General features: G+C 49.1%; 2 protein-coding genes across 7 annotated transcripts in view; one reads left to right on the top strand and one right to left on the bottom strand.

Moving 5' to 3' along the window:
• The window catches only part of DESI1 (desumoylating isopeptidase 1), a 26235-nt gene extending 14016 nt beyond the window's left edge, over positions 1-12219 (top strand). The window contains exons 2-6 of the mRNA XM_023221871.1: positions 1771-1792; positions 2315-2384; positions 6117-6226; positions 6881-7003; positions 9078-12219. Of these exons, the coding sequence (XP_023077639.1) occupies positions 1771-1792; positions 2315-2384; positions 6117-6226; positions 6881-7003; positions 9078-9171 (419 nt within the window). The 3' untranslated portion in view covers positions 9172-12219. The remainder of the gene's footprint in view (positions 1-1770; positions 1793-2314; positions 2385-6116; positions 6227-6880; positions 7004-9077) is intronic.
• SEPTIN3 (septin 3) overlaps positions 1-18544 on the bottom strand; it is a 429247-nt gene that overhangs the window by 389299 nt on the left and 21404 nt on the right. The gene's annotated exons all lie outside the window — the stretch shown is intronic.

The raw sequence follows: 18544 nt of genomic DNA, 5'->3' as shown, positions 1-18544 counted from the left end.
TGTTGGCCAGGCTGGTCTCAAACTCCTGGCTTCAAGTGATCCGCCTGCCTCGGCCTCCCAAAGTGCTGGGATTACAGGGGTGGGCCACCGTGCCATGTCTGAAGTAGAACTTACTTTTATCTTGTGGAAGTCTTTACCCTTTTCCCCAAGGAGGTCATCGTACCTAATAAGAGCCCCATTTATCAAACATCTATATATCATATACTGTGAAGCTTTCTATACATTATTATTACCAGTCACAGCAATTCCAAATCGGAGAAACAGACTTAAACAGGCTAGGTAAACTTGCCCAAGATCCACCACTAGGAAGTGGAAAATCCAGGATCTGAATCCATATGGTCCCCTTAACTATCTCTGAGGATGCTATGCCAAGCATGTGGTGGCTTATGCCTGTAATCCTAGCACTTTGGGAGGCCGAGGCAGGTGGGTCACTTGAGGCAAGGAGTTCGAGACCAGCCTGGACAACATGGCAAAATCCTGTCTCTACTAAAAATACAAAAATTAGCTGGGCTTAGTGGTGCATGCCTGTAATCCCAGCTACTTGGGAGGCTGAGGTATGAGAATCACTTGAACCCAGGAGGCAGAGGTTGCAGTGAGCCGAGATCACGTCACTTCACTCCAGCCTGGGCGACAGAGAGACTCTGTCTCTAAAAAAAAGAAAGTCACAGGGCAAACAGTGAAGGTAGCAGTTAGCAATCAGTAATCCGCCATGTCGCCACATGAAGTGATAAGCAGGGATGAGTGAGTGATGTTTGCTGGCGCTCCACATCTTTCACTGCCCTTCGTCTGCCTCCTGAGCACTGCTGTAGAGTATCTCGCATGGACTCTTGCGATGACCTCCTTACCCTGGTTTGCTTGCTCTGCTCTCTTCCCTCCAGTTCATCTGCTATCCCACAACTACAGTTATCCTTTCTGAACATGGATCTGATCAAGGCACTCTCCAGCCTCACAGCCTCTTTGAGTCCAGGCCTGCCCACTTTGCTGGCCATCCTGTTGGCCGCTCCTCCCCTTGGCACCATCACTGCACCCTTTCTTCACTCTGCCCTGCAGGCTTTAGACTTCACAGCCATGCATGTTCACGTCTTGTTCTCTCCCACAGAAATGTCCATCCCTGCCCTTACTTGTCATTGATAATGGAAGCTCACAAAAGTAGTTTATTATATTTAGCACCTTATTTTTACCACTATGATACAGCATATTAACATTGTGTTTTAGTTAATTGTGTGTCTCAGTCCATTTGACTTTGAGCTTCTCAAAGGCAGGAAAGTGATATGTTCCTATTTGCATTTCCACACCTAACATTGTTTCTGGCACATAGTGGTAGAATAACAGTGCCTTAACTATTTAAATGGATAGTATTTGCAAAGTTTTGTCCTATCAGTTTCTGAAGGATTTCGCATCAATGAAGAAATGAGTAATAACATTCGTTGTATTACTATAGTCTTACTGTACGTGAGACAGAGAAGTTAAAAAGACATAGCTGAATTGACCCCAAAGAGGAAAGAATAGCAGACATAAAACTGGGGTACCTTTATACCAGTGTTTTTAATCTTGCATTCTGATAAAAGACTCTCATACTTTTCAGCTTACTTAACAGAGCACACTCTGACACAACCTAAAGACCTTACTGGAGGGGTGTTGCATTCCTAGAAAGTCCCTCAAGAGGTTTATGACAGGTTACCCTGGGTTTGAGTGACACAGTGAATTTACCAAGGCTGAGGGGCCACTTAGTCTAGTCCCAAGTGGCTAAATCTCTTCTTCTCTCCACAGGGAAACAACTGGAAGGCATCTGGTAAGTTGGGTGGGTCTCCTTACTTTGACTAGTTTTGAAACAAGGCAGCGCTCTATGCATTTCAGGTTCTAGTCTGTGGCTACCAGCATGAAACCTAGTTATCCATGCTATAAATCTTCAAGCCCTAAAGCAGTGCTTCTCCATCAGGAGTTCTTTTGCTCTCTCACCCTGGGACATCTGGCCATGTCCAGAGATATTTTTGGTTGTCACACAGGGAGGAGGATGCTACTGGCATCTTGTGGATAGAGGCAGGGATGCTGAACAGCCTAGAATACACAGGACAACCCTACACAACAAAGAACTATGCAGCCTCAAATGTCAATAGTGCCAAGATGGAGAACCCCTGATCTGTGGTATTTATCGTATTCATACCTTTGGTTTGTTGGTTTTATAAGACTTGTTTTATAAGACTGGTCCCCACAGTCCTATCCTTGGGCAGAAATTATTCTCATTGCATTATGGTGTTTGCTTTTTCTCAAAGTTTAAGTTTTCTGGCTCACTGTGTCTCTCTCTGTGTGACAGGCACACATCCATAGTTGTGCACAAGGATGAGTTCTTCTTCGGCAGTGGTGGTATCTCCAGCTGCCCCCCGGTGAGTGTCTTCCCCTACACTCTGTCCTGCAGTCTCAGGTTCCTGGGGGCGCCTGTAGACCAGGAGCTTTGCTTCTCCTGTGGACCTCTGGCATTGTTCCTCGAAGCCACCTGAAGACTCGGCTCAAGAAAACCTTTCCCAGACACCCCAGCCAATTCCCCTCCTCTCTGTTCCCATGGCACGTATGGGTCCTTCTGTCTTACAGAGAGCGTGTTATGGTAAAATGAGCCATTTCTGGTTCTCCACAGGGAACTGTGGAAGTGAGCTGAGGCCTTCCATCTCCATCCCCTGCACAGTGCCTGGCTCATCCTAGGAGCACAACTGATGTTAAGCTGAATGATGAGGGCTCTGAGAAGCATCAAGAGTTGCCCAAACTTACAGCCAATAAGTGACACCAGTCACTATAACCCAGGATTATGATACTAAAGCCCACACCCTTTTCCAAAAATTTCTTTTTTTTTTTGAGATGGAGTCTCACTCTGTCGCCCAAACTGGGGTGCAGTGGTGCCATCTCAGCTCACTGCAAGCTCTGCCTCCTGGGTTCATGCCATTCTCCTGCCTCAGCCTCCCAAGTAGCTGGGATTACAGGCACCCTTCACTACACCCAGCTAATTTTTTGTATATTTTAGTAGATATAGTGTTTCAGCATGTTGGCCAGGCTGATCTCAAACTCCTGACCTCGTGATTCGCCCGCCTCGGCCTCCCAAAGTGCTGGGATTACAGGCGTGAGCCACAGCACCTGGCCTTTTCCAAAAATTTCTTTCAGAGTTATCCAAGTGTTGTCACAGTAGGTGCTCAAGCAGTGGCCAAGCAGCCATTCATTTTGGTTGTGTGTTTGTTTTGTTGTTGTTGTTGTTGTTGTTTGTTTGTTTTTGCTATATCCTACAGGAAGGATTTTTTTTTTTTTTTTTTTTTTTCTGAGACAGGATCTTGCTCTGTCACCCAGGCTGGAAATGCAGTGGCGCAATCTTGCTTACTGCAGCTTCCACCTCCCAAGCTCAATGAATCCTCCCACCTCAGCCTCCCGAGTAGCTAGGACTCAGCACCACCACGCCCTGCTATTCTGTTTTTTGTAGAGATAGGATCTCCCTATGTTTCCCAGACTGATCTCAAACTCCTGGACTCAAGCAATCCCCTGCATAAGCCAGAACTCTCCCATTGCTTTTGGAATAAAAGCCAGAAAGCTCAGCATGGCCTCCCAGGACCTACCTGATCTGGTCTCTGACTCTCTGACTCTGTCTCTGGCAGCCTCTTTCAGGTTGTTCCCTGCCAACCTTCACTCTCTTCTCATTCTTTGAACACACCTTAGACATTGAAACCTGCACTCTGACATCAGTACGCCTTCTTGATCCTTCACCTCTCCATCCTTCAGATTTGAGTTGTGTCACTTTCTCAGGCAAGTCTTCCGTGACCCCTCAGGCCGGGAAAGTCTCCTGTCATATGTACTGCTGGCATTCTGTACTTTTCCAGCATGCTCTTAATTGCAGCTCATAATTATATACTGGTTATGGGATTTTTCATTCTCCCTTCCCTGCTAGACTAAGCTTCTTAAGGGCAAGAATCTCATCTATGTTGTCCACACCACAGCCCCAGTGCCCAGCATGAGGCCTGACTCACAATAAGTTCTCAATTCACATTTGTTATGTGAGTGAATAAGAGGGTCAGAGTGACCTTTTAGTCTCTTACAACTCTGAGAGAATTGTTCTCTGCCTACCATGGTTACCTTCCTCACCATGCTTTCCTCAGTGCCCAGAACAATGTCAGCTATGTAGGAGGTGCTCAGTAGCTGTGAATGAAAGATCTTTTCAGGGAGCTCTATTCTGGAGTGTTATCCCTTCCCAGATTTCTTCTCCCTGCTGATCCCGTTGCTTCCGCAGTGGCTGGTTTCCCCACTCAACCTCACTCTCTTCTTCAGTCTTCTCTGGCAGTCTGTTAACCACATGGCTGAGGGTTCTCTGTAGGCCTTTCAGGAGCCATTAACTCCCTTGCCCCATCATCATCATTGGATTAGGCTCACAGATCCAGAAAAAATTGAATTATGGAAATATCTGCCAGCCTGCCAGATTTCTCACCGTCCTTCTCGTCTTTGCATTGTTACACGGCATATCAAGTATGTCATAAGAAAAACTGGCTACTGAGGCCAGGCTCAGTGGCTCAAGCCTGTAATCCCAGCACTTTGGGAGGCCGAGACGGGCGGATCACGAGGTCAGGAGATCGAGACCATCCTGGCTAACCCGATGAAACCCCGTCTCTACTAAAAAATACAAAAAACTAGCCGGGCGAGGTGGCGGGCGCCTGTAGTTCCAGCTACTCCGGAGGCTGCGGCAGGAGAACAGCGTAAACCCGGGAGGCGGAGCTTGCAGTGAGCTGAGGTCTGGCCACTGCACTCTAGCCTGGGCGACAGAGCAAGACTCTGTCTCAAAAAAAAAAAAAAAAACTGGCTGCATTCTTTGTGCAAATAGGCATGGAAAGATGGCCTATGAAGTGTGAGCCATTTCTATTGTCCTGTTCTGTCCTCATGATGAGACATACTGGGAACAAAAGTAGACTTCAGATTCTGGGTTTCTCTCTTTTTCTCAGCTAAATAAGTGGACAGCATCAGGAGTCAGAGCTGCAAGAGAATCAGCTTCCCAGGGCCCCCCCAGAAACAAGAAGTCTGACTCCTAACCATGTGGCCAGCACATAGCAATGAAAAGTCACCAGAAAGCTCTAAGCCAGGCTTGTCCAACTTGTAGCCTGTGGGCCACATGTGGCCCAAGACAGCTTTGAATGTGGCCCAACATGAATTTGTAAAGTTTCTTAAAACATGAGGTTTTTTTCTTTGTTTTTTTTTTTTTTTTTTTTTTTTGAGATGGAGTTTTGCTTTGTTGTCCAGGCTGGAGTGCAGTGGCACGATCTTGGCTCACTGCTACCTCCACCTCCCGGCTTCACACCATTCTCCTGCCTTAGCCTCCCGAGTAGCTGGGACTACAGGCGCCCGCCACCACGCCTGGCTAATCTTTTATGCTTTTAGTAGAGACGGGATTTTAGTCAGCCAGGATGGTCTGGATCTCCTGACCTCATGATCTGCCTGCCTCAGCCTCCCAAAGTGCTGGGATTACCAGCATGAGCCACCGTGCCCAGCTTTTTTTTTTTTTTTCTTTTTTTTTTTTTTTAAGCTCATCAGCTATCATTAGTGTTAGTGTATTTTGTGTGTGGCCCAAGTCAATTCTTCTTCCATTGTGCCTCAGGGAAGCCAAAAGATTGGACACCCATGCTTATAAGCCATTGCATCCTTGACACAAATAGCAAATAGCATTCTTCATCTGCCCAGGGTGCTCTGCAAGTTAAATATGAAGTCAGGCCAGGAGTGGTAGCTCACACCTGTAATCTCAGCACTTTGAGAGGCCTAGGTGGGTGGATCACTTAAGGTCAGGAGTTCAAGACCAGCCTGACCAACACGGTGAAACCCCATCTCTACTGAAAATGCCAAAAATTAGCTGGGCGTGTTGGCAGGCACCTGTAATCTCAGCTACTTGGGAGGCTGAGGCAGGAGAATCACTTGAACCCAGGAGGCGGGGGTTGCAGTGAGCTGAGATTGCACTCCAGCCTGGGTGATGAGAGAAACTCTGTCTCAAAAAAAAAAAAAAAGTGAAGTCAGAACAGAGTGTTCGTGGTCTACTATGGGAAGCCACATTAAAACATTCAGTGGAGATGGTAATTTAATGACTTTCTTTGGGTTGGCTCTTTTAGGGGGGGACATTGCTTGGGCCCCCAGACTCTGTGGTTGACGTGGGGAGTACAGAAGTCACAGAAGAAATCTTTCTGGAGTACCTGTCCTCCCTGGGGGAGTCCCTGTTCCGGTGAGTGAACACAGGGGTCGTGGTTAGTCGTGTCTGTCTCCCCAACTAGATAACCCCTGGAGGCAGCTGTCATGTCATATCATCCTTATCACTCAGCACAAGGCCTGTCACAGTTTTTTGCTGAATTAACGTGAAGAAAAGGCAGTTATGCTACAAAAAGCTCTAAGTTGTTCTGATACAGATATTCCTTCAAGCATACTTTCTGCTGAAATCTTTAGAGGAAATAAGGGCTTTTCATTACTTCTGATTAAAATTGGCAAGCGCTATTCTCAACCTGTATTGGCCAAGTTTGCAGAAGGAAAAACAGGGTTTGCAGAGGGGTTGGGATGAGATACAAACAAGCAGATTTTTTCTTAAAGAGGCTTTAGTCGATTTGAGTAAGGGGGTGAACTCTACCACCAGAGCTCTGCTTTTGTGAATGTAAAGATTCTCCTGAAACTGTGGAGGAGCCATGTCTTTTCAGTTTCTCCTTCCCTTAAAAATCAGTTATTAATGGCCAGAATGGCAAAGAAGCAGTGCTTCTGGCAGATGAGAGGGGGGAAATCACAGTCCTCACATTGAACTGTGCTCACCATTCCACTGCCTAGCTTGAGTTATTCCACATAGACGCTTGCTGGTTTCTCATATATGTTCTGCAAACCTTTCAATGTACAGAGGTGAGGCCTACAACCTCTTTGAACACAACTGTAACACCTTCAGCAACGAAGTGGCACAGTTCCTGACTGGGCGGAAGATTCCTTCTTACATCACAGACCTGCCATCTGAAGTTCTCTCCACGTAAGTGTGGCCTCTGTCCCTGCCCCTGCTTTGGCCAACCTTGAAAATCCCCATTCACGGTCAGTGCCCTTCCTCTGGCCCCCATCTGCCCTCCCAACCAGATGGGCCTGCCCTGATGACAGATTCTAACACAGAAAGCTGCCATTCTCTCCACCCACTGATGTGCACCTGTATTACCTCCACCCTCAGAGCTAGATCAGCTCTGCCCTGGCCTAAGTGCAACCACAGAACTTAGAAACCCACTTGACACTGGCTTCAGTATTTGCACAAAATTCTGGTGTCTGTCCTTCTCATTGTGCTCAAAGCATGCCACTCCCCAGAAGCACCCAGTTAAAATGCAATGTTAGACAAGCAGAGAGGGGGTCAGAAAAATAGTAGGGGGGCTTGTTTTATAGCTGTTGATTTGCCTGTTTTCCACTACACCATGAGCTCCTTGACTCCCTCAACGACTATGTTCTACTTGCCCTCATGCATTACAGCACAGTCAGTCCTCAACAGATATTTTCTTCAAGAACACTCTGCAGCCCCTTCTGTCCTTATGTGGCCCAAGCCTTGGAAGAGCCTTGCAGGCCATCATCCAGGCAGTATACCCCGAAAGGAAACAACACCCCCATAGCCATCTCACCTCCTCCATCCCCTTGCCATTGTTTGCATTCAGGCAGCCTCTGCTCATTCCAGGACCATGTCTATTTGCTTATTCTGACTCAGTTTCTCCTGAACTATGGCCTTACTCAACAGAGATCCTGGCAGGTTTCGCAGGCCCAGCAAAGTGGGCTGTTTTTCATACCTACGGAAGAACCTCCCAGGAAGAGCTTGCATAGGAAACAAGGCTGCTGTGGCAGGCTGGTGAGGAGCCCCAGTCCGCCAGCCCTGGCCCTGCCTTCCTATCGTTCGATGAGTTTGCAGTCCCACAGCTCTGCTGAGGGATCTAGGTTATGGGGCCCTGAGCAAACTGGAATAGCCAGAATGTTCTTGCTGTTATTATTTGATGGGTGGAGTTCTGGAATTGTCTGAAATAGGGTTGATATTTCTAGGTTTCATCTGTCTATACTTTGGAGTACTTCATTCCTTTGAACGTGGAGATGATTTTCAAAAATGGCAGTATCCACTGAAGAAAAAGCCAGTGACTTAAAAGTGTTTGGGCAACCTTATTTATGGTTGTCATAATCATAGAAAATCTCCATTTGCAGTGTTTGCAGTGTTTTTTTCCATCTGTTACTGTGAGAGCAAACTAAAAGCCCTTTAGAAAGGCATTAATGGCTGGGCGCGGTGACTCAGACCTTAATTCCAAGCATTTTGGGAGGCTGAGGCAGGCAGATCACTAGGTCAGGAGTTCGAGACCAGCCTGGCCAACATGGTGAAACCCCATCTCTACTAAAAATAAAAAATTAGCCAGGCGTGGTGGCACACACCTGTACTCCCAGCTACTTGGGAGGCTGAGGCAGGAGAATTGCATGAACCCAGGAGGCAGAGGTTGCCGTGAGCCAAGATCACGCCATTGCACTCCAGCTCTGGGCTACAGAGCAAGATTCTGTCTCAGGGTGAGAGAAAGGCATCAATACTGGTAACCTGGCATTTGTCATTTTTCCTGAATATTCCCTGTACTCCCTGGCAGACCTCTGTTCCTGAAAAAATCCAATCGTGTGCTGTCCTCACTCCTAACTTTTGTCTTCTTTTTCATATCCTTCTTTTGCCTCAGTTTCCTTGCTTCAATTTGATATTTTCCTTGCTCACGAGAATTAAAGACACAAGCACATAAAGCAAAATTCTATTGCCCTGTATGTAGCCAGTCTGTTCAAACCACAGCTAACCAGGCTCTAGAGGTGAGGCCCTGAGGAGGGAATCCCAGGGATAAAAACACAGAGCAGGCTATTTCGGAGATGCCCTCCAAGAACACTTGAGTGTGAGGCAGGTGGGAAACTTAAGTAAGGTAACGAGGTGCTCCTTCCTTCTCTGGCGGTGCTGCTGCTGCCAACAGCGCCCACTCCTCCTCCCTACCCGTAGGCAGCACAGGGTGTGTGACAGCAGGCCACATCCCAAAGCCCACCCCTCTCATGTCTCTGTTTCCTTGCAGGCCCTTTGGACAGGCACTTCGGCCCCTCCTGGACTCCATTCAGATCCAGCCTCCGGGAGGGAGTTCTGTGTGCAGACCCAACGGCCAGAGTTAACAGGACTGCCTGGGACCGCCCTGCCTCACCAGGGTTTTTCCTTTTTAAACAAAACAAACCCTACCAGATTTCTATTTTATAATTTTACATCAGAGCTAACAACCAGGGGACGGCTTTTTAAATTTCCCAGGGAAGGAGACTGTCAGGCCGCATGTAGACAATGCTGCTAAGAAACAGAACAAAATGCCACCCCTTCTAATAGTATTATACTAATTTATTAAGGCTTATCTGTGAGTTCACTTCGGACGCTGTTTCCTAAGCGTCCACCACACTGGAGAACAGGAGGGGCTTTGTTTAAACAGAAAGCAAGAGTCACAGTTTGCGGGAGCCCCAACCTAGAACTCTTTCCAGAGAACACTCACGCTCTACCCAAGTTGCCACCACCTGTGGGACCCAAGTGAGTTTTAGAACATCCGTGACCCGGAAACAGTTACTCTAGTGTTAAATGAACCAAAGGAGTTGGTGCACATGGGACCAGTTTCAGGATGACTAACCCAACCCAAGTGAACTCTTCAGCCACAACCCTCCTCACCTTCCCTCCCTTACCACAAGCAAGGCCAGTGCTGGAGCAGCCATTGCCTCAGGATCAAGGGAGTAACAGCAAGTATCAGGCTGGAGAAAACAGGATAAAGCCATTCCTCCTTCCACCTAGATGGATTGCCAATCCTCTGCCATCAATTTTGGGAAACCTGCCTTGGTGCCCCCGAGGCTGCTTTTCCTCAGCATAGCTGATGTGTCATAGTTGATGAGGTCTGGGCTGGAGCAGCAGAGACCCAGGCCTTTTTTCTACAAGTAATGATGTAGGTTATTTGCAGTCTCTGTAACCACCATCCAGACCAGTATGCAGTATTTAGCTGGGGACCAAGGGACGGGATTCCCTCCTCTAAGAAAATATCTTTTTTTAATTATTATTATTTTTTGAGATGGAGTCTCGCTCTGTCACCCAGGCTGGAGTGCAGTGGCGTGATCTCGGCTCACTGCAACCTCCACCTCCGGGTTCAAGCGGTTCTCCTGCCTCAGCCTCCCGAGTAGCTGGGATTATAGGTGTGTGCCACCACACCAGGCTAATTTTTGTATTTTCAGTAGAGACAGCTTTCGCCATGTTGGCCAGGCTGGTCTTGAACTCCTGACCTCAGGTAATCCACTTCCCTCAGCCTCCCAAAGTGCTGGGATTACAGGCGTGAGCCACAGCACCTGGCTGGAAAATACCTTTGATGTGGAAAGAATATGTGAGGCCGGGCACGGTGGCTCATGCCTATAATCCCAGCACTTTGGGAGGCCGAGGCAGGCAGATCACTTGAGGTCAGGGGTTCAAGACCAGCCTGGCCAACATGGCGAAACCCTGTCTCTACTAAAAATACAAAAATTAGCTGGGCGCCATGGCACATACCTGTAGACCCAGCTACTCGAGAGGCTGAGGCAGGAGAATCCCTTGAACCCAGGAGGCGGAGATTGCAGTGAGCCGAGATTGTACCAGTGCACTCCAGCCTGGGCGACAGAGTGGGACTCCATCTCAAAAAAATAAAATAATGATGTGGAATCAAGGTGGCAAGAAAATTTAGAATCGTTTCTGATAGGGACTTTCCCTTATCCTAAATGTGTTTTGAAGGCACAGATTATTTCCATTGTCATTCTGACTTTAGGGAAGCAGGTTGGGGCATGAGTGGGCATTTTCCTAATGACTTGCTGCTAGGAGTTTATAGGCAGGAAACAGTCTGGGAGTCTCTAATCCAGAGAGACTTTCAGATTCCCTCTCTTCATGTGAACCTCCATTAGTTAGATTTTGGGAAACTGAGTGTGAAGAAGGGACTCAGAGCTGCCAGGTACCCAAGTCTCAGCTCTGACATCGTTGGGCCCCTTCTGCCACAACTTCCTGCCACCTCGCGGACTTGAATTATGTTGCTTCTTCCTGGAAGTCTGGCCTGCAGCAGGGGCCTTTCCTCTCCAAAAAGCTGCTACTCACTTCTGGCCCCATCTGCTGCTATCTGCCATTAGCCATAGCAGTTGGCATCATCAGAGTCTCAGCTACAGGAGATGTCATTCTGCCTTAGTGTTGCCTGTGACCTGACCAGGGGCATGACCAGCTGGGATGTCAAGTGACATTTGGGAACTTGAAGATTAGAGGCCAAATGAGTGAAAGTTTAGTTCTTCTCAAGACCCACTGATTTGCCAATGTGCATGGAAATAATAAATTAGAGCAGAAACCAGCAGGGACTGTTGTATAATGGTGATCTACTGGCAGAACTGGGCCCAAAGAGAAAGAATTTCTCAGGCTGGGTTTCTTCTGGGAGGGTAGCAGCTTGGTCTTGGCCAGTGCTCTGTTTCCCACCAGTGTTGTCCCCTTGCCTTACCCAGCTCTGCCTTCCAGGCTCCTGCTCCAGACCCCTCTGCCTGGGGTCTCCCGTCTATCCAGGGGGTTCTGGGCATCACAGCTCCTTTTTTTCTTTCTCCTCTCCCAGATCCAGTTTCAGCTGGTTTGCTTCTCCCAGCAGGTACCCTTAGGCCCAGGGGCAGCTCCCCTGAGAGAATTTGAGTCACTCATTTCCTTGAACAGCACCCCCGTTTATACTAGCAGCCATTTGTGCCATTGCCTGTGCCCTAGGGTTTGTGGGGAGAGATTGAGGGATCAGTGAGCAGTTTTCCCAGAGCTCCATGGCAAGGTAAGCTCTTCCTCCCCTGATGGGAGCCCCAGTGTCACTAACTGTGTAAACTCAGGCTCAGGCTTCAACTGCCCACCCCCATCCTCACATTTCTGTCTGTCCCAGCACCTCAGGAGCATTCTCATGGTGGCCGGCTAACTCCACCTGGATGTGAACAGGCAAGCAGAGTGGGAAATGAGTCACGTACTTGTATTGCACAGTGAACACCTTGGTTTAAAGAGTTAGGGAAGGAGGAGGAATGAGACCATCACCCCCTCCCAGAAGTAATTCTAGTATCTGGGTTTTCTTTATGCCCTTCAGTCAAACTAATAACTGTCTAGGATGGAGATGTTTGCTGGTTTTCTTTGGTGTTTTTTCTAATGCAATAAACTCATTTCTGCCTGCTGCATTTGTGTGGTGCCTGAATCAGGTCTGCACATGCATCCAACATGAAGCGACCCCAGGCTTTTGGGTCCCTTGGAGCTTAACTCTGCGGGGTCTGGATGTGTCTCCTTTGCATGGTTGTGAGCCTGTGGATGAGAAGTGATAACAGGGAAGGATGTCTGAATTTCACCACTGTTTTATAAAGATGAGAGAAGGGCCCAGCGAGAATATCACTTGCCCAAGTTCACCTTGCAGCTGGTGCAGCTCAAGGCTTTGTCTGATAACTTCAAATTCTGTAGTCTTCCTCTAGCCATCAGGAGTGTCTGACCTCATCAAAAAGTGTTCACTTCTAGTTTTAACTTGGCTTTAGGCTGGGTCTGTGACTCCTCATGCCCAGACAGGCTGTAGCTGAGAGGGCAGGCAAGGAGCCTAGCGGGGGCCTGGCACACCACTGAATGTGAGTCCTTGACCACAGAGCCTGGCTGCTCTTGAAGAAGGCAGAGAGTGTCTGGGACGAGACTGCCCCACTGGTTCCCAGGTTGGAGAGCCAGGCAAGGTCACGCTGCAGTGAGAGTGATGGACACCAGGTGGCGCTGTGGCCCTGCACACCAGGCCCAGCCCACTGCCCAATGCCCAACGCCCAACACCCAACACCAGGCTGGTCTTGGGTACCCTTGGCTACCTCAGTAAGCTTGTCCAGCTCCCCTCAGCCCCTGCGTGGCCCCCTACAAGCCCATGGGGTAAGAGCCAAGCTCCGTGTCCTCATTTATCAAGGCCCTTCTCAATCTTGTCCTTGAACACCCTGGTCCTACCCCACACCCTGGCGCAAGTGCCAGTCCCAGTCCCTGTCACTTCTGGTGGTTTCACACCTCCAGGCCTTGGTTCACCCTTTACTCCACCTGGATCTCCTTTCCCCACCCCTTGTTCAGTGCTAAGGTCCAATGTCAGCATGTCCTCTGACCTGTCCCCTCCCAGAGCTGACTCCTTGCTCCCATGGGTGCCTCCAGCACACTCCCTCCAGCCAGCCCAGTACCTCCCAGGGCAGGGCCTGTCATTTGAGACCATAACAAAGGCCTTCCCCTCACTGGGCCTCAGTTTCTTCATCTGGAGAATGCAAATTATGTGTTGGATCCTTTCTGAGTCCCTCCCAGTGTGACTCCGCTCTCCACCCCTGGCTTGCGAGGTCAGAAGAGAGACTTGCCCAAGTTCTTTTTTTTTTTTGAGACAGAGTCTCACTCTGTCCCCCTGGCTGGAGGGCAGTGGCGCCATCTCGGCTCACTGCAAGCTCCGCCTCCCGGGTTCCCGCCATTCTCCTGCCTCAGCCTCCCGAGTAGCTGGGACTACAGGTGCCTGCTACCGCGCCCGGCTAATTTTTTGTATTTTTAGTAGAGACGGGGTATCACTGTGGTCTCGATCTCCTGACCTTGTGATCCGCCCGCCTCGGCCTCCCAAAGTGCTGGGGTTACAGGTGTGAGCCACCGCGCCCGGCAACTTGCCCAAGTTCTTACAGTCCTGGGCTGAGCTCTGACCTGCAGAGACCACTGACCCCAGCTGCCAGGCTGCAGCTCCTGTTCCCCACCCCCAGGTGGAACAGTGCTGTGGCCTGGGCCGTATCTGTCCCCATTGACTTTGGCTCAGTGAGCCCCAGAGGGCCTGAGCCAACCCAGCAACAGCCTCCACCTCCCACAAAGCCATCTGAGCATTCACCCTTCAGCTTGTTTAGATTCTATGGACTTGTTTATTGTGAAGACAATGTAAGCACTGCAGGCATTGTGAAAGTTTAAAAAAAAAAAAAAAAAAAAGCTAGGTGAGGTGGCTCACGCCTGTAATCCCAGCACTTTGGGAGGCCGAGGCAGGCGGATCACCTGAGGTCAGGAGTTCAAGACCAGCCTGGCCAACATGGTGAAACCCCATCTCTACTAAAAATACAAAAATCAGCTGGGTGTGGTGATATGCACCTGTAACCCCAGCTACTCGGGAGGTTGAAGCAGGAGAATCGCTTGAACCCGGGAGGCAGAGGTTGAACTGAGTGGAGATCATGAGATGCTGCCACTGCACTGCAGTCTGGGCAACAGATCTAAAACAAACAAACAAAATCCACAGTCTACCCCAACCTCAGCACACAGCACACCTCCCCTGCTGCGCCCAGGCTTCTTAACTACACAGCCTTAGGAGGGTGTTGACCCCATTTGTAAATGAACGACAACCTCAGGGAGTAGGACGGACCTGCCCAAAGTCACTAGTGGGAGGAGAGCTCCAGGAATTGTCAGCCTGCCTGTAAACCCCACTACACAGAGGCTGCCCCTTGGGCCTGGAGCACCCATATACAACAAGTCACATACAGGCCGGGCGCGGTGGCTCAAGCCTGTAATCCCAGCACTTTGGGAGGCCGAGACGGGCGGATCACAAGGTCAGGAGATCGAGACCATCCTGGTCTACACGGTGAAACCCCGTCTCTACTATAAAATACAAAAAACTAGCCGGGCGAGATGGCGGGCGCCTGTAGTCCCAGCTACTCGGGAGGCTGAGGCAGGAGAATGGCGTAAACCCGGGAGGCGGAGCTTGCAGTGAGCCGAGATCGCGCCACTGCACTCCAGCCTGGGCGACAGAGCGAGACTCCTCCGTCTCAAAAAAAAAAAAAAAACAAGTCACATACTAGGTACAGAAAAAGAGCGTTGACAGCTCCAGTACTCAGACATGTTGACACATGGCTTCCTACCAATAGCCAGGAGCCAGGGAAAAGCCTGGGTTTTGGCAAGACGGGATTGAGGAGGAATCTTGACTGTGCTGTGTGACCCTAGGGAAGCCACTGCACCTCTCTGATGTCAGTACCTACCTCTGGAAATTGAGTATAAGGGTACTCTCTTCAGAGATGTTTTGGGAAAAGTAAGTGAAACACCCAAACCAAACATGAAAGTCACTAACCTCCAAACTTCAGCCACACATCTGGCCCAGAAGAGCCCAGGGTCTTACCTTCATAGCAGACTCCTGCCAGGCTCAGGTCTCAGGCCCTCCACTTTCAGTCCTGGCTTCCTCTGGGTCCCTCCAAGTCACCCTTCTGGCCAGTCTTCCCTCGCACCAGTCCTGCTCTTCTCTCCCCAAGGCCTCCCCTGGTCCCCATCTGAGCACCAGTTGCCAGGGATGAGCCTTCCTCTTCAAGGGACACAGTGGTAGCCACAGTTACCCCCTACCTGGTCCTCCTGGGTCTGTACCTCAGGGCAAATAACTCTCCCTCTCTGAGTTTCAGTGGCCTTATCATGTGGAAAGGGTTGTGATGAGAATTTAGGAAGAGACTGTAGGAAAGGGATTTGTAAGAAGCAGCCCATTTGTTACGGGGCCAAAGGTGCTTATCTTTGTTTTTAGAAAGGTGGATCCAGTCCATAGGAGACAAAAACCCCTCCTGCCCAGTGGACCACATTCCAGATATTCTGGATCCAAGCACCAGGGGTGGGGCCCAGGAATTTGCACTTAACCTGTTTCTAGGAATTCTTCAGTCATGGAACAGGAAAGTGAAGATAACCTGGTCAAGTGTCCTGTATAGTGGTCAGCCCATAGTAGAGGATTAATAAGCATCAGTTCTTTTTTTTTTTTTTTTTTTTTTGACACAGAGTCTCGCTCAGTCGCCCAGGCTGGAGTGTGCAGTGGTGTGATCTTGGCTCACTGCAACCTCCGGGTTCAAGTGATTCTCCTGCCTCAGCCACTTGAGTGGCTGGGATTACAGGCGTGTACCACCACACCCGGCTAATTTTTGTATTTTTAGTAGAGACGGGGTTTCACCATGTTAGTTAGGCTGGTCTTGAACTCCTGACCTCGTGGTCCGCTGCCTTGGCGTGCCAAAGTGCTGGGATTACAGACGTGAGCCACCGCGCCTGGCCAGCATCAGTTCTTACTATCTCACCTGTCATAGTTCTATCAGGTGGGGTTTATATCCTCATTAGATATAAAGAAACTGAAGCCCAGTGAGGAAAGGTGACCTGTCCAAGTCCTTATACTTAGCCAGGACCAAACTGCAGTTCTCCTGATTCCAACTCCAGTGATCTCTCCAGGAGACCATAGCTACCCAGTCAGAAAAACAAGAATTGTGTATGGGGGCCTGGTGCGGTGGGTCACGCCTGTAATCCCAACACTGTGGGAGGCTGAGTCATGAGGACCATTTGAGGCCAGGAGTTTGAGAGCAGCCTGGATAAGATAGACCCTATTCTCACGCACACACACACGCATGCACATGCACACAAACAATGCAGATTTTCATGGCTTCATAGCATTTCATCTTCTAGATGGGTCTTAGTTCATTTAAATAATTCCATGTATTTTTCCTTTTTCTATTTTCTTGCTTTTTTTTTTTGAGACGGAGTCTCGCTCTGTCGCCCAGGCTGGAGTGCAGTAGCTGGATCTCGGCTCACTGCAAGCTCTGCCTCCTGGGTTCACGCCATTCTCCTGCCTCAGCCTCCCAAGGAGCTGGGACTACAGGCGCCTGCCACCACGCCTGGCTAATTTTTTGTATTTTTAGTAGAGACGGGATTTCACCATGTTAGCCAGATGGTCTCGATCTCTTGACCTCGTGATCTGCCCATCTCGGCCTCCCAAAGTGCTGGGATTACAGGCGTGAGCCACCGCGCCTGGCCTCCTTTCCCTGTTTTCTAAAAGTTGAATTGTCGGCTCATATGATCTGCACCTTTTTTTTTTTTTTTCCTCTTGAGACAGGGTCTCACTCCTGTCACCAAAGCTGGAGTGTAGTGGGAATATCTGGTTCATTGCAGCCTCAATTTCCTGGGCTCAGGTGATTCTCCTACCTCAGCCTCTTGCATAGCTGGGACCACAGGTGCCCACCACCATGCCCGGCTAATTTTTTCTATTTTTAGTAGAGACAGGGTTTTGTCATGTTGCCCACGCTGATCTTGACCGCCTGGGCTCAAACAATCCACCCACCTTGGCCTCCCAAAGTACTAGAATTACAAGTGTGAGCCACCGCATCCAACTCTACAGTTATTATTTAGTTAGTTTGTTTGTATGAGGTGGAGTCTCGCTCTGTCTCCCAGGCTGGAGTGCAGTAGCATGATCTCCGCTTACTGCAACCACTGCCTTCCACATTCAAGCAATTCTCCCGCCTCAGCCTCCCAAGTAGCTGGGATTGCAGGCGCCTGCCACCATGCCTGGCTAATTTTTGTATTTTTAGTACAGGTGGGGTTTCCCCATGTTGGCCAGGCTGGTCTCAAACTCCTGACCTCAGGTGATCTGCCCATCCCGGCCTCCCAAAGTGTTGGGATTACAGGCGTGAGCCACTGCGCCCGGCCTGTTATTTATTTTCATGTGAAAAACAACCCTACAAAGTAGGTGGTGTTCATCCCATTTTATAGGTGAAGACACAAAGCTTCTGAGAGGTGAAGTGACTTGTCCAAGGTCCCATAGTGGTGGAGCCGGGAAGACAACCTGGAACTGACTCCAAAGTCAATGCAATGGTTAAATAATTGTGAATATAATCTGGGAAGTTTGGTTGGGCACGGTAACTCACGCTTGCATTCCCAGCACTTTGGGAGGCTGAGGCAGGCAGATCACCTGAGGTCAGGAGTTGGAGACCAGCCTGGCTAACATGATGAAACCCCATCTCTACTAAAAATACAAAATTAGCCGGACGTGGTAGTGCATGCCTGTAATCCCAGCTACTCGGGAGGCAGAGGTTGTGGTAAGCTGAAATTGCACCATTGCACTCCAGCCTGGGCAACAAGAGCGAAACTCCATCTCAGGAAAAAAAAAAAAAAAAAAAATTAGCCGGGTGTGGTGGCACATCTATAGTTTCAGCTACTCGGGAGGCTGAGGCAGGAGAATCGCTTGAACCCAGGAGGCAGAGGTTGCAGTGAGCCGAGATTGCAACACTGCACTCCAGCCTGGGTAACAGAGTGAGACCCAGTCTCAAAAATAAATAAATAAATAAATAAACAAATAAGTAAGGTTCTGTCTGAAAAAAAATAAAATAAAATAAAAATGAGTAAAAATACAAAAATTAGCTGGGTATGGTGGCACACGCCTGTAGTCCCAGCTACTCAGGAGGCTGAGGCATGAGAATCGCTTGAACCTGGGAGGTGGAAGTTGCAGTGAGCAGAGATCCCACCACTGCACTCCAGCCTGGGCAGAGCGAGACTCTGTCTCAAAAAAAAAAAAAAAAAGGAAGAATCTGGGAAGGTCTCCAAGAAGGTGGACCCTGAGAGCTGGGTCTTGGGGAAGGCAATTTGGCAAAGTCCAAAGCCAAAGCCTGAACAAAGGCCTTCAGGAGTTTTCTTTTTCTTCTCTTCTCTTCTCTTCTCTTCTCTTCTCTTCTCTTCTCTTCTCTTCTCTTCTCTTCCTCTCTCTCT

This window comes from Piliocolobus tephrosceles, chromosome 19, assembly GCF_002776525.5.
Source record: "Piliocolobus tephrosceles isolate RC106 chromosome 19, ASM277652v3, whole genome shotgun sequence".
Lineage (NCBI taxonomy): Eukaryota > Metazoa > Chordata > Mammalia > Primates > Cercopithecidae > Piliocolobus > Piliocolobus tephrosceles.
The sequence above is the reverse complement of the archived record's forward strand: the minus strand, read 5'-3'. Positions and strand labels throughout refer to the sequence as shown.